General features: G+C 40.7%; 1 protein-coding gene across 1 annotated transcript in view; it reads left to right on the forward strand.

Annotated features, from left to right (window-relative positions):
* The window catches only part of LOC136576767 (interleukin-4 receptor subunit alpha-like), a 34712-nt gene extending 28225 nt beyond the window's left edge, over positions 1–6487 (forward strand). The window contains exons 7-10 of the mRNA XM_066576325.1: positions 303–402; positions 1739–1811; positions 3254–3300; positions 3386–6487. Coding sequence (XP_066432422.1) covers positions 303–402; positions 1739–1811; positions 3254–3300; positions 3386–4868 — 1703 coding nt within the window. The 3' untranslated portion in view covers positions 4869–6487. The remainder of the gene's footprint in view (positions 1–302; positions 403–1738; positions 1812–3253; positions 3301–3385) is intronic.
* The last annotated feature ends 9331 nt before the right edge of the window (positions 6488–15818 follow it).

Genomic DNA, 15818 nt, shown 5'->3' on the forward strand with positions numbered 1-15818 from the left:
ACAGTGTAGCACAGAATTCTATGCTGTTTCCATAATTCCCTGAGTTATGGAAACTATGTAGCATACTGTTCTACACTGTTCCTATAGCTCCCATTCACTTCAATGGGAGCTATGGAAACAGTGCTGGGCTGAAGCACTTGCTCGGCTCTTTTCGTAATTGGCCGAGTGGTTAGTAATTATAGCAGCAGGTTTTCCATCTCGGCTATGAAAGTGAAGATGGGAATAGCCCTTTAAGTGCAAGATAGATCTGCCTTTGTTTAACTGTTGTCCAGAGAACTGATACTACTGTTGTCCTCTTGTAGATTATGATCTAACGCTAATGGACTTAAGGTGGCCCATCGTCTCAGTATTCATAATCGTCTTCTTGGTGCTCCTAGTATCTGCCTACTTCTGCATAATTAGGTAAGAGAAGAATAACAGCTCATTAATAGTTACATCCATCTCCTCTCCAGTCATTGTTGTGCCAGGATGTACCATAAAAGTCTGATAGTATCTCAAGAACTGAGGCTGACCACCACTGATGCGGCGGAATGTGGTATTTGGTTACTAACACTGTTTCCGTAAGTCCAATAGAAATGAATGGGACTTATAGAAACATAGTAGGACAATGAGCTACGCTGTTACTACAGCTCCTGCGTTACAACAACAGCATAGCTTGCTGTGCTACGCTGTTTCCACATCTGCCATTCACTTCTATGGGAGTTACGGAAACAAAGTAGTGCAGCCCACTTGCCTGTTTCTGTATTTCTGGCCATGGCATACAGAGGAGAATTTTCAGCACATCCATGATGGGCAAGATGGGCATACCCCTTTATTATCTGTTTGAAACTAACTACATATGCAAACTGAATATGAAATTTCCTTCTACCCCAATAGCACCTACTGTTCCTGGACTTCTCTTTATAACACTAGGTGCATACTGGTCGTAATGAGAGTTGCACCCATTGGGCACAACTTGCATCGGACAGCACACAGACACCCATCCATGTGCTGTCCAATGTACACAGACTCTGCATATTGACATGTCCTATTTCTCATCCATGAATTGGACAGGAATGGCACCTGCCATGAGTTTTTTCACACAGCCCTATGTATGGCCTCATGGGCTATAATGGGGTTCTGTGCTGTCCGTGGATTAACATCGACGAAGTAAGCTAGTATGCCGGACACCAAAGGGCATCCTATGGAGTTCCAAACTGAAAGGATATGTTTACAAGGTGGTATCCGATGTGGCTTTTGTGTGGATCCTGCCTCTAAAAACCATGACAGAAATCCACAGCTAAACTGCAGATTTCTACCATGGCTATGAAATCGTATGGCCATGGATCCACATGTGGATTTAGCTCTTCAAGTGGGCAAATCCATGTGCTGGTTTCACAATGCAGAATCTGCATCAAGTAGTGTCCTGTCACTTGTTTTTTTTATGCATGCAGCTTTCAGATCCCATTAAAACCAATGAATCATGAATTTGTGTCAAATCCAAGTCTAGTTTTCCATCATGTAAACATGGCCTAAACTGACGTCCTTGTGCCCCTCTTAACGCTGTCATGCTCCTTCCCTATTTGTCCACACTCTGTGGATGCGGTTTTGTCTGAAGTCATTCTGTAGTTATTCTATATGGATAAGAAAAGTTTATGTACTTTGCTATATGGGATTCCATGCTTAATGTAACTGTATTTTAACTGTCAAATATGTTTTAATGTCAAATAAATACTCTAAATGTTCATCAAACTTGTAGAGCCAAGGAAATCTGGTGGAATAACATTCCAAATCCAGCAAGAAGCAAACTAGCTGGCAGCGGACTGATACAGGTGAGTAAAGAATGGATGAGTGAGTCTGCATTTATTATCATTATACAACATATAGTATTATACCTGGGCCTCACGATGGTTGTAAAATTGCTGAAGACTTCCTCAGTTTATCTTAAATCTGCCTCCCGAACTTAGTAGAAAATTGAAAAGGACCTGCCATGTCAGCGGGGCCGGCTGCATAGCTTTTCAGCCGCTACCTCCAACAATGTCTTTCTCTAGTTTATACTCAAGCCCGTTACCCTGTATGGGCTTCTCTTGGATTCAGCTACTGCTGCTGTGAATGTGTCAAGCGGGTAGTGCCCACCAATCAATGTCAATGGATAACATCAGACTTGATTGACAATGAGTGGTAGGGATTGTCCGCTTGACACATTCACAGCACCAGGATCCAAATCTAAGAAGAGCCTGCATGGAGTAATGAGAGTGAGTATAAACAAAAGATTGATGTCGTTGGAGTCGGCAGGGCTGGCTTCAATATTATGAAGATAAGGCGGGCCTCCCCCTTAATATAAACATAAAAGGAGTCATTTATGTGGCTGAACCATAGATTAATACCATACTAAAGCATTCTGCATTAATAGAGGGGCAACCTGTTTAGACCTTCATCTATTAGCCAGAGTAGAGAGTAGCTACAAAGAGGGTCTCTTATTCTGGAGGAATTAGTACATCTCTCCATTACGAAATCAGTCTTTTGTTTTTAATGAGAATTGTAATACTTTATTTCTCCTGTGGAGGTGCTGCAGAGAGATTAAACACTTGCTGCTGGATTCCTCCATAGATTACAGCTGACTGCTGAGGGATCCCAGCAGTGGTATGCCCCGTGGTTACAGATAAAATCCATGAAACATTTCATCTGGAATATCCATGTATTCTTCAGATATCTCATTGGATGCCAGTTAATATGGAAACCAGTCTTATAACAGGGTGTACTTGACTATGGTGAAATCTAGGGTACCAAAGTAGATCCATATAAAAAATATAAAACTCAAATACAAATATATCAATCCTATCACCTTCTTACTAGATGGACAGAGTAGTTTTAAATGCATGTCCACTAGAGCCTAGAGACACTGTGCTAGGTATAAAGAGCAGCCTAAGGGCGCCCACCCACTGGCGTTAGTGATTTCCGTGCGTGAAAAACGCAGCATTTTCGGCGGCATTTTTGCGCCTTTTCCGTTAATTTCCATTGACATTCATGGGTGCATTAAGAGAAAAATAAGGACACATATGCAACTGACAGTTCCTATGTTAAAAATTGCAACGGAACGAAAAAAAAAAACGCCAGTGGACAGGAACACATTCAATACTAATTGCTCTTGAGAAAAAACGCAAAGGAAAAAAAATCGCCAGTGGGTGGGCGCCCTAAAGCATAATATAGGATTAACATGCATAAAGAATGATTCATATTGGTATGGTTTATTGACTAAAAATTTGTTTTTTAGAAAAATTATTTGAAACCACCTACTGAGCCTGGTGGCAAAAAATCATGGTAAGTTTCTGTTTCGTATTTGGAAATTTGATTTTATGCAAAACCTTCCATTTTTATGTTTTTAATATTTCCTTCTTCTTACTAGTGGAAATTGGTTGGGTGAGCTGGTGAAAGCCCACAGATCCAATCGTGAACTAATCACCAAGGAACTTCTTGCCAAAGACTATCAAAAGGTCATGGAAAATAATATGAAATCAATTATTTTTGAACCCGAGAAAGTTAATATTGAAACATGCATTCAATTGTATTCTCGTGAAGATAACTTATATCAGGAGGACTTGCCCGAAGATATGGAAGAAGATATTCATCTAATGGCCACTGACATGTCTATCGGAAGGATGTTTGGTGATATTTTAGGTGACCCATCTATGAAGTCAGGAGCACTGGAAGAGCATCATGTGGACAACACATTTGGGAGCTTTGGGTCATCGATTCTAAGGGACAATTTTCACAAAACACAGAGAAATATGCCACTTTCCATCGTCTCCCAAGAATCTGGATATCAAAGCTATGATTCTGAGGATTCTCCAGTCGATTCAAAATTAGATGGGCTAAATTCCCATTATCTTGACAATTCCTCTCTTAATCAAGGTGATTTTTTGCCATATGCTCCAGTATCCAGCATCAATGAGAGTGGCTCTCTCATCGGTAAAGAAGATCCATTTGTGAATTCTGGCTACAACAGCTTTGCTAGTGCACTAGGTGAACTCAATTATCACTCTTCATTGCAGAATCCAAAAAGTATTCTGTATTACAACACGAGATGTTTACCAACTCGCTATGAGGATGATCTTCGACCTACCATAGCATCAACATCTAGTCATAGAATTGAGCTTCACCGCACTTCTGTATTTGAAGAGCCTGGATATCAAAGCTTTAACCAAGCCATCCAGCAAGGTGATAAAACTAGAAGTACCACTTCCCTTGTTTTCGACTCTGGGTACAAGCCTTTTGAAAGCCCTACAAGAATCTCTACTAGTAGTTTAGACAGCATCAATGATTTTTCTGAGCTTAATAGAGACTTGGTTCAAAATGATGAAGATCTTCAACAGACTGGAATGGTCAATGGTGGGACCAATCCGTGGAATGATACACAAAGTTCTGGCTTCCCTTTAACAGAGTTCAACTTTTTTGATGGTAAATATCCATTCTTTATGGAAACGTTAAAAGATGAACACAAGGGTATAGTAAACCAGGCTTTAGACATTCATTATGGCATTAACAGCACATCGACAAAAGCTGATAAACCTTTTGCTTTGACCTTCGACATAGGTGATCATTTGAGGAATTTTGCAAACACTCAAGAACTTAAGATGTTACCTGGCTTACAATTCCCAACAGATCTTCTATCCTTTGAAAGTTCTTTGGATGAGGCACAAATAAATCCTGATGTTCTCCTGGATAAAAATGGTCTTCATCCCAGTGAGAGCTTCCCAATGAAGTTTGAGAACATGTCCTATTTTTCCCTCCTCTATCATTTAAAAACAGAACATTACAGTCACTTACTAGTACAGCAAAACAATATGGATGAAGAAGGCAATTCGTATATGAAGATAGCCTTGTGGTAGAAATAAATATATAGGATATAAAAATGTATGGAGACGCACAAATAAGCTTTTGTAAATAGGAAACCTATTACTGTAGTATTCATTAGAACCATCAAAAGACTACAGGATTACAATTGTTGTAGCAGTCAATGGATTTTGAACATTGCCCCCTGGGGCTCCACCTCCACACCTAACCAGCAACATTATATTTCTGACTAAAAAACTGCACGGCTGAATTTCCACTTTGGGAATACAAGTACATAGCATGTCCTACTAAATATTTAACCTGGTGTGCTGATTAATTACTTAACCACTTCAGTACGCGATTGACATATTCGTGGTGGCTAGATACAATCAAGGCCACCATGAACATGTCAATCGCGGAATTGAAAGAAGCGGTGAAAGACAGGAATGTGTGGAGAACATTGATCCATGAAGTGACCGAAGGTCGGATGCGACTAAACGGATTATCTGTCTACTGGAGAATGTACCCTCCCTCATTACCAAACCCATTGTGGGAGAATTTTTACCTATTTTTTCCATTGCCGAAATTCACAAAATCTTAACTTTTTTCTATTTCTTTTTATGTAGCTGTATGAAGGCTTGTTTTTTTTTCAGGACAAATCATATTTTGTAATAAATTAATTAACAATTTTTAGTAATTTTGGAGGGATCAAAAAAAGCTATTCTCATTTTTGTGTTCTGTTTTTTATTCACGTTAATTGCCTTGTGATTTAAACATTAACTTTATAATATAAGTCATTACGATTTATTTTGCTTTACTGGTGGACCTCCTCTTCAGTATACCAAAGCATTATTGCCTGTCAGTAATAAACTGACATTCAACCTATTAGGGTGTGCCCTTGGCATGGTCTAATAGGTACGTAGCCATGCTGTTTGACCAATGGCTGCCATCAGCACCCTGTGATCCTGTTTTACTGTGCTGATGAGGTGACAGAGGATTCCTCCTCCCTCCCTCTTGTCTAGCCACCTAGATGCTGTGGTTGCTTTTGTACCATCTAAGAGGTTAACCCATGTAGCAGCACTTTAGAGTTTCCTCTATGACTGCCAGCTGTCTACTAAAAACACCATCCTAAATTGGTAGGTAGTTAAAGCAGTCACCAGTTACATACACATCTCACAGTTATTAACCATCTGCTTCATGTTAATATGTTTTAAGAATAATATCCTTTTCTAATAAAGAGCTTCAAATCTCTTGCATAGGTATAGAGTAAAATTATACAATTCCAGCATCTACCACTAGGAGCAGCGTATTGTATACTGTTAATACATTGAACTCAGTAAATAAATCAGTATGCAGTAATCTCCCCTTACGCATTCGTAAAAATGGTGTTCAAGAGTGCACATGCAGTTGAAACTTCAAGAGCTTTTGTTGTTTTTATTGTTGTTTTTATAGATTGTATGTAACAAAAATGCACTAATGCTGAGTCATTTGATTTATTGTGCCAATATTGTCTCATACCTTTTCATAATAGACACTGAATAATCCTATATGTGTAATAAACAACATGTAAAATATAGATACTAGAGATGAGTGAACGTACTTGGCCACGCCCCTTTTTCACCCGAATACCACGATTTTCGAGTACTTCCGTACTCGGGCGAAAAAATTCAGGGGGCGCCGTGGGTGAGTGGGGGGTTGCAGCGGGGAGTGGGGGGGAGAGGGAGAGAGAGAGGGCTCCCCCCCCGTTCCCCGCTGCTACCCCCCGCGCCGCCACGCCTCCCCCCGGCGCCCCCTGAATCTTTTCACCCGAGTACTGAAGTACTCGAAAATTGCTCGAAACGAGTACGTTCGCTCATCTCCAATAGATACCAATGTCTAGTCACATATAGTACTGAATGGCCAAAAAAAGTTTATTTTTAGTTAATTTCTGTGCAGCTTCTTACCGAGATCTTCTCCGGTGACTATTATTAAAACACTGTATTCATTTACAAATTCATTGTCCTTACATGCAGTATATATTTCCTTCTTTATTGTTCCTTTAATGTAAATCAACCAAAGCCATAAGAGGACAAGTACATTTTAATAGCCTCCGATTTACCAACACCTGTTATGCAGGTATTCCTTTCTCAGTAAAAGGGGCAAGACTGAAGGAGGGACATTCACATCTTCTTTCTCACAACGTCCCGGGCTACTACATCTGAATCCCCACAAACAGATGAAACCTCAGGCTTTTGAAGTCTATGTGTCTGCTTATTGTCAATGGTTCTCCATATTCATATTGCTAACCAAGTTACCAGAGACCTCCCCATAGGCTCTAGAGTGGTTGCAGTCTCCTGTACGCAGTTGTCATAGGTTTGTAGTGTTGCAACGCAGATTCAGGATACAACGTAGCAGAAGGAGTACCAAAAATACACAATATTTAGGAACAGAGAAATACAAGTAGAAAATAGTATATTAACACGTAAGCAATTAACTTCTACCATAGAGCTAACTACAGCTAACTAAATCCTAAGATTACTAATACTTTGTGCAAAATCACAATCATACTGTCTGAAGATTTGTCCCACATAACAGAAATATAAATTACATAACGCAACACAGTTTGTCTTTAGAAGGGTTAACGCTCTGCTATTATCAAGGTGGTCTATTATAATCACAGTGTTCGAACTCCGATCACCTGGTTTCTATTGTATAAACTCACTATGTACCACTATCTCAGTCTGTAATCAAGAGCAATGTACTTTGTTGGCATAATGCTCTTGTATGTAACAGCCCTGTTGGTTGCTATGTCCCTATGGTGTGCACACCTAGTATTGGAATTGAGGCCGGCCTCACTTACGGTTATGCTGCATAGGGATCACTGCTTCCACTGACCAAGGCTTTTAGCACACACTATAATTTTGGCACAGTTTTTGATACAGTCCATCATCATAGCAACCTTTTTAATTCTTCAGAGGCGCCCCTTCGCAGTTATAGTAGGAACAGCAGTTCTGGAGCAGAAACTACTGCTCTAAGAAGAGAAAGGTTAAACAGAATCAGAGAAGAGGATCATACATGAGCACAAAAGTAAATTTGTTGTTACTGCTGCCCCAAAACACCATAAAGCCACCACTGATATAGGCTTCTGTCAAACTTTTGTAGTTTGCCCCAATATTGGCATGCTGTGTCACATGTAGCTTTATCTGTTACATATTGAAATATACTCCTGTTGTGTTACTGAACAATAAAACTAAACTGTCAAAGTCTGTGTCCTTCTAATCTAACTCTGTAATGCTTTTCAATCCTTGTATTTGCCTACTAGGTGGTAGCTTGTGTTTCTCTACCTCATTGCCAAAAAAATTGTCTATTTCTGGTAAAACTTCCCACAGTCAGAATATGGACATCATCTCAACCTATAACACTGGTCAACAAACTTTTACAAAAGTCATGTTAGTGAAATAAAATAAGTCATTTATTATCAATTTTTCTGTGCTCAACACGAATATGACAGTCAAAATGCAAAATTGGCTCTTTTTTTTTTGGTAATCTGCAATAATTGTTTACATCATGCGATGCATGCCAATAGTAATAGGCCTATGGTTAATACCTGTAAAACATCAAGTCATAGACAAGGTCTTAGAGTTCTTTGCCTGTCTCTTGTGGAGCATCTCTGTGGAGTGTCCAGCATCACAGTGGACCATTCTCCCTGGTATCTTTGTTCCATTGCTGCGATATCTTGATGAAAACGTTGGCCATGTTCATCACTAACCATACCACAGTTGTCTGGAGAGAAATCCAAATGGGAATGAAGGAAGTGAATCTTTAGAGACATATTGCAGCCAAGTTTCTGATACTGCATCAGCATGTCTTGTTCCTTGTAGTTTTCTGCCCTAACATTCCTGAGAAGGCCGGAGACACTAGGAGAAAAGCATTCCATGCTTGTTTCGCATCATCCTGCAGCAAGTCGTTGAACCGGTCATCTTTGAAGAGCTCTTGAAGCTGAGGACCCACAAAAACTCCCTGTTTAATCTTTGCCTTGCTGAGTCAAGGGAATTTTTCATGAAGTTATCGTAAAGCTTGCGAAGTCCGGTCCATGGCTTTCATGAAGTTCTTCATCAAACCTAGTTGGATGTGAAGGGGTGGTAGCAGGATTTTGTGAGCCTTGATCAGAGCTGGGTATTGGATAGTCTTCTCTCCAACTGCTATATTTTGTCTGCGAGTCCATTCCTTCCACAAGCAGTGCAATTCCCTTGCTTGGCGATACCACTTACATAAGAAGCACATGTATTTTGTATGTCCCTGCTGCAGTCCCATTAAAAGGGCAACTACCTTCAAATCACCACAGAGGTGCCAACTGTACTTGTTATACTCAATGGAATGCAGTAGCTGCCTTAAGTTATCATACATCTCTTTCACGTGGACAGTATCCGCTACTGGAATAGATGGAAGACGGTTTCCATTGTGCAAAAGCACAGCCTTAAGACTCAGTTTTGAAGAGTCTACAAATAGCCTCCATTCTTGTGGGTCATGAATGATTTCTAAGGCATTCATGAGGCCCTTAATATCGGAACAGAACCAGATTACCTTTGTTTTTGAAGAGAGGCTCAAACTGCTGGTGCGGCTTTCGATATGAAGTAATTGTGACTTCTTCTTCTAGAAGATTCCAATGCCTGAGTCTTGAACCTACCGATTCTGCCTTGTTCTTGGTTAAGTCAAAATCACGAACCAGGTCATTTAGTTGTTCATGTGTTATTCTGTGTGAGGTTTATCATGCACCACAGTGAAAATCTGGATCACAGCATGCTGACAGACCAGGAGAAGAACAATTCGGTTCACCCTTGTCCTCATCAGCTGAATCCACAGAATATTCTGCGGGAGGTTCTGGAATAGGAGGTCCCTCAACATGTGGAACTGGTCTTAATGCAGACGTTATCCTGCCGGAAAGATGAGGAGCCAAGCAGAAGTAACAGTCATTTGTGTGGTTGCTTGGCTCTCTACACACCATGGGGACTGCAAACGGTATTGATGATCTTTTGCCACTCAACCACTGTGAAAGCTGTGTCGTACATGTAGCACAGCATATATGTGGGGCCCAAGGTTTGTCTTGGTCGCCAATCTTGCTTCCGAAGTAAAGATGATATGCCTTCTTCAATTGAGAAGTGATACTTTTCTTCTGGTTGGCAAATGCCCACAAACATAGCAAAAATTGTCCACGGTATTAACACACTTTCGAGGTATTAAGTGTTCTGTATTGTAACTAAATGGATAAAAAAATTAAAGTTTTATGCAACAGTAGCTTAAACCGTATCCTACGAATTCTGAAATATTTAAAATGCTCAACCTTTCCGTCTGGGCTTTATATTGTACACTAGTACTGTGGGAGTTAACATGGTGTACTGGTTATGTTGGGTTAGGTGTGAGGTAAGGAGTTCAGAGGCAGTGACTGATCACATGATGGTGACATCATCACAGGTCCTGTAAGCACACGGCTGCTGACTGTCTCAAACTGTAAGGATGTTCTAATCTTACTGGATAAAGTTACTCAGTGAAACACAGAAAATGAACTACATGAAATATCTTCAAAACGAGAGCCAATAAAAATTTTTCATAGTCATATTCGTGTTCAGCACACCAAGATACTACAGATTAGGACCTTTTTAAGTTATTAACAATTTCAGTGTTGACCAGTGTAACTTTTCTGCTATGCTTTAGGCTAGTAAAACAAATCTATAGCTACAACTGTTCACTCGGTTTGCCTAGATTGGTGCACTCCTCATAGGCTCAGTTGGGCCAATCATTTGTTATATGTTTTTTTGATTTCAGGGTTTATGTAATTGCCATTAAGAGAATTGAAAAAAATTAGAAAAACATACTAATAGCCACTCAAAATGTTCGCCGTAGTTTGTAGTTGGGCTCCTACGACTTCCCTTCACTAAACAGATTGCTTATTTCAGCCTATGTTCGCACTGGCATTAGGATCTGATTCACCATTTGTGATCACACTGATATTAGGGTCTATTTTATTAGGTGTGTGTGTGTTGCCCATTGATGACCATAATAGCATAGTCCAGTGCCCTGGTGGACCAAATTCTCAAGGACTGGTTGTAGGAGGGATTACATTTCATGATCTCATGTATATGGGGGCCTCCTAACTATTCTTGTCATCTGGATTTTAGCATACATACCCCACAGGATATCAGTTGTCAGTGGGTAACATTCCTTGTGAGTCCCTACACTAACATCAATGTGGCCTGACACCCTGAATATGCCGTTTTTGTGTGTGCAAGAATAGTACTTAGCAGCCGCCTCCCTCAGTATAAGGAAGGTGTGTAAGTGGCAGTCCATCACTACCTTGTACCTGTGCGGTGGTTCCGCCATGAAGCAGTTTGGCTGTCGGCATGTTGAAGGATGTGCTGTTTTTACCTGCCCTCTTGTATTAGTAAGTATATGGCCACTTTCTGTGAATTATTTTTCTATTTATATTTTTCCTTTTCTGTGATTTTGATTAATGTTAATGTAGGGACTCACAAGGAATTGAGGACCCTTGCAGCGGGCTTGTGAGCTTGTATATTTTGGCTAAACTATTAGCCAATACCTCATATTTATTGAGAACAGGAAGTGCGGCTCTGAACACTGGGGAAGCCCAGGGTGCCAGGCAGTGCTGTCTTAACAGCATTATGGGCCCCCTGGGAAAGCAGTGCACTGGGGCCCATAATATTATATGGGGATGCGGCAGGCACAGGAGGATGAGTTAGTAATCAGCGACCTAGACCGGAGAACTGCAAGTCTAAGTCTCTAGGGTCCATTTCCTCTTCACTTTAGACGTCCCTTTGCTCATAGTGCCAGGCTACTTTACACTAGAAAGTAGTGAGACGATGTACTGCGCTTCACAAGATGATCCACACATCCATTCTGCGGGAAATCTCTCTTTTATAGGAATTATGGGTAATTTGAAAGTAAAACAGAAAGTGACCAAATTAAAGTCTTCACACATGGCATAGACAGATTGGAGCCAAGTTTATATCCCCCCATACAACATTATCATATATGATACAAAGTGCATTGAAATGTTAACATACATAGATTAGTATGGCGCCCCTATGCTTGTTGGGCCCCGGACAAGTGTCCATCAGGCCCATGCATTAAGATGGCACTGGTGCCAGTATGGTTCCCCTTTGAGGTACAGGGGAGCAAACTGGATTAAAATATAGCATCATTAATAGGTTGTGGGCCTGCTTGGTGAACTACATGTACTACGTGGCCTGACACCCTGTATATACCCTCCTATTGTGCAAGAATAGTACTAAGCAGCCGCCCTCTCAGTATAAGGAGGGTGTGTGAGTGGTGGATCATCAGTATCTTGTACTTGTGCAATTGCTTCTCCATATAGCAGTTTGGCTGTCTGCATGTTGAGGGATAGGTTATTCATACCTGCCCTCTTATATCAATATATGGCCGCTTTTCTGTGATTTTTCAGCTGAACAAGCATTCATCCAACTGTATGATCAGCTTTACTTCACATCTTCCACTACATGGGTCAATTAGAATACTGATTAGTGGCCCCTCTACTGCAATACCTGGCACAGACGCACATAAATGAAGGATACAGGGTCAGGTACTACAATGAAGAGACTGCAGCTCACCAGTAAGCACTGCTGTACCTTTGTTCTGCTGATGGAGGGGCAGATCACCACTGGTCTACCCTAAGTAAAAATTGCTTTGATATAAAGTTACATTTGATGGTTCATTGAAAACCGCTCCAAGTGAATTTGTCATAGTGCCAGATGATGGCCTCCTGACTGCACCAGTCACACGTTGACATTGTTAACATTCAGTCTCATGATGTGTAAACAGACGCTGCTTGGATTCTAGACCAACAACCAGAATTCCAAAGATATTGACTCAGCAAGAAATCAGCTTCCTTCTCTGGAAGTATGGTAACTTAGTGCAGCAAACTTCAACAACTCCATATTTGTAAATGAAGACGTTAACTCGGGTCAGTCCACTCTGCTAACATGTGGGATATAATGATTGTATTTCATTTAACCCGTTAACTCCTTGAAGAGGTGGCCACTTTTTGTCTTCTTCTCCCGACTTAAAAAAAACAAAAAACACGTAACTTTTTCATTTTTCTGTCGCTGTAGCTGGCTTATGGCTTGTTTTTTTCTGTAGGACAAGTATTTTTTTATGCTACCATTTAATGTAGTGAGAGACTTTGAATAGTTTCTAAGTAGAGTGAAAAATACAATAGTGACATTTCTTTTTCGAGGGTGGGGGTGAAGGTGGTCTTGTTTTACAGCGCAGACACTGCTGCAAATTTAACATTCATATTTTGTAGGCAGCCACAATTACAATGATGACAAATTTCTATGATTGTTTTTGTACCACTTGTACAAAAATGTTTTTTGTCACCATAACTTTTTTCTGTTGATGCAGCTGCGTCTTTTTGTGGGATGACCTGTGGTTTGTATTGGTACCATTTTGGTATACATACAACTTTATGATTGAATTTCTATTGTTGTGTTTTTTTTTCCTGATTATTTTAGAGTGTGGGATAAATAATGTGCTCTTTTAACCCCTTGAGTGGCACGCCCGGAAATTTTCCGGGACGAGCTCCACTGCTCATAGCGACATAGCGCGGAAGATTTCCGGGCTATGTATCACTATGGGAGCTGCAGGGCACAATGCCACAAGCTGTGACAGTGTGCTCTGCCTGCACAGACCCACAGAGAACAAAGCAAGGGCTTTGAAAAACCAGCAGAAGATGTTGCCGATATGTCGGCAAGCTCCTGCTTTGTTTACAGGTTGCCATAGAGACCATCGGCTTGTCAGAAGCAAGCCGATGGTCTCTGTGGCAGGGAGAGCTGGTTGTTAGCTGTCAGAGGACAGCTACCGGTAGGTACTAGCTCTTACAGCAGAGATCAGAGAAAACCTCTGATCTCTGCTGTGTTAACCCTTTACATGCTGCAGTCTATGTGACTGCAGCATGTAAAGGGCTGTCACTGCAGCATGTAAAAGGCTGTCACCATCAGACCCCCGGAATGTGATCAGGGGTCCTGATGGGTCCCTGTGGAAGTCCCCTAAAGGGACAAAAAAAAAATTTTTTTTAAAAAGTAAAAAAATTATTTAAAAAATTATAAAAACACTTGTCTCCCTTTACTTTGTAAAAAATCAAAAATACAATCACACATGTGGTATCCATGCGTCGTAATGACCCAGAGAAGGAAATTAATACATTATTTAACCCCTTAATGACATGGCCCCTCTTTTTCATTTTTCCCCATTTCTTTTTTTCCTCCCCCCTGTTTAAAAAATCACAACTTGTCCCGCAAAAAACAAGCCCTCATATGGCCATGTCAATGGAAAAATGAAAAAGTTATGGCTCTTGAAACACAACTGCAAAATTAGTTGAAATTCAATGATTAGACCATTTTAAAAAACCTGCCCTGGTGGGCACGACAGGGTGGTAGGAAGCCCGCCACTCAAGGGGTTAATAGATCAAACTTTTATGGACGTCGTAAATACTAAATGGTTTTTTTTTTCAATTATAAAATATAGGAAAATGGAGTTTATTTAAACTTTTAATGTGTATTTCTTGTGGTTATTAGAAAAAGACGTTTTTCCACTTATTTTTTCATTTTTTTAGTCCACATAAGGAGTTTGAACTGGCGATCGTTTGATCAGTTATGCAATATACTACAACACTTCAGTATTGCAGTACATTGTGTTTCTGCTGCATTCTATTAAGACATGCCACAGGCACATCTTAACAGGCAGAGATACATAGCAGCCCAGGGGCCTTCACAAGGTTCTGGCTGCCATGACACCAGAACAGCACCCCACAAACACATCGCATTTAGGGTGTATTCATCAAGCATGCTTGGCGTGCAATGGAACATGAAAAACATAGAAACTAGAGCTGTAGTACTAGGCACTCCTGGTTGGCTGTACTCCACCTCCCTTGAAAGGATTTATAGGGATTAACCCTCTGAAGGTTGCATGTGCTGAGTGCGTTTATAAAGGTCATAGAACTGCAAGGTTGTATTTGCTTTCAGGTGGAGTCAGGGTGAGTGTTAATGGTACTTATGTCAGCGTAAAGGAAGAGTACAGGCAACCAGCAGTGAGAGACAAAGAACTGACAGCAGTCACTACCTAATATTACAGCCCTTGTTTCTAGGTTTTCCATGCTCTGAGTGCAATGATGAATACGCCCTTAAACGACTATCGAAACAGTTAAATGCTGTTGTCAGAATTGACTGGCTGTTCAGGCATGTAAAACAGTCAACAGCAGCCTAATAATAGTCTCACATTTCCTGTTTAGTAGAGATCACTTCTCAGCAGTCCTCTCATAATCATCACAGGCAGGATTACAATTATAGGCAGATTCTGTCTATTATTCTCAGCAGAGAAGCAAATGGGTCGCCGGTGGCACATGCGCAGCCAAGGCTCCATTTGTTTCAATGAGACTGACACAAATTGCTGAGTACTATGTTCAGCTATTTTCGAAAAGCCCCATTGCAATGAATGAAGCGGTGCCGCTCCATTTACTTCAATGGGACTGACAAATAGCTGAGTGCTATGCTTGGCCATCTCTGTCTGCCCCATTGAAATTAATGTGGCTGCAGACGCGCATTTATGACTGTCAGCCCATTCTCTTGTATGTTAGGGATAATAGGCAGAATCCATCCTGCATTACCAAATACGGGGAAGGTGGGGGTACAGGATTGCTGTTCTCGGGATCAGTGGGAGTCCCAGCAGTCATACTCCCACCAATCTACCCATTTTAACCCAGCCATTGGCAGGGTAAAAACATGTAATTTCATCAACTAAGCGGACAACCTGTGTGAAATATTAAGACGTGCAATTTTTTTAATGGTTTTGTCACATTTGTCAGTTTTAAAAAATCCAGCAAACCCAAATTGAATGCAGTAAATATGAAAAACAACTTTTTCACTCACTGCATATAAAACAAATGTTTTTGTTCACTGATTGCAAACAGAGATTCTGAGAACTGAAGCACAAAGTAC

The sequence above is a fragment of the Eleutherodactylus coqui genome, chromosome 8, assembly GCF_035609145.1.
Source record: "Eleutherodactylus coqui strain aEleCoq1 chromosome 8, aEleCoq1.hap1, whole genome shotgun sequence".
Taxonomy (NCBI): domain Eukaryota; kingdom Metazoa; phylum Chordata; class Amphibia; order Anura; family Eleutherodactylidae; genus Eleutherodactylus; species Eleutherodactylus coqui.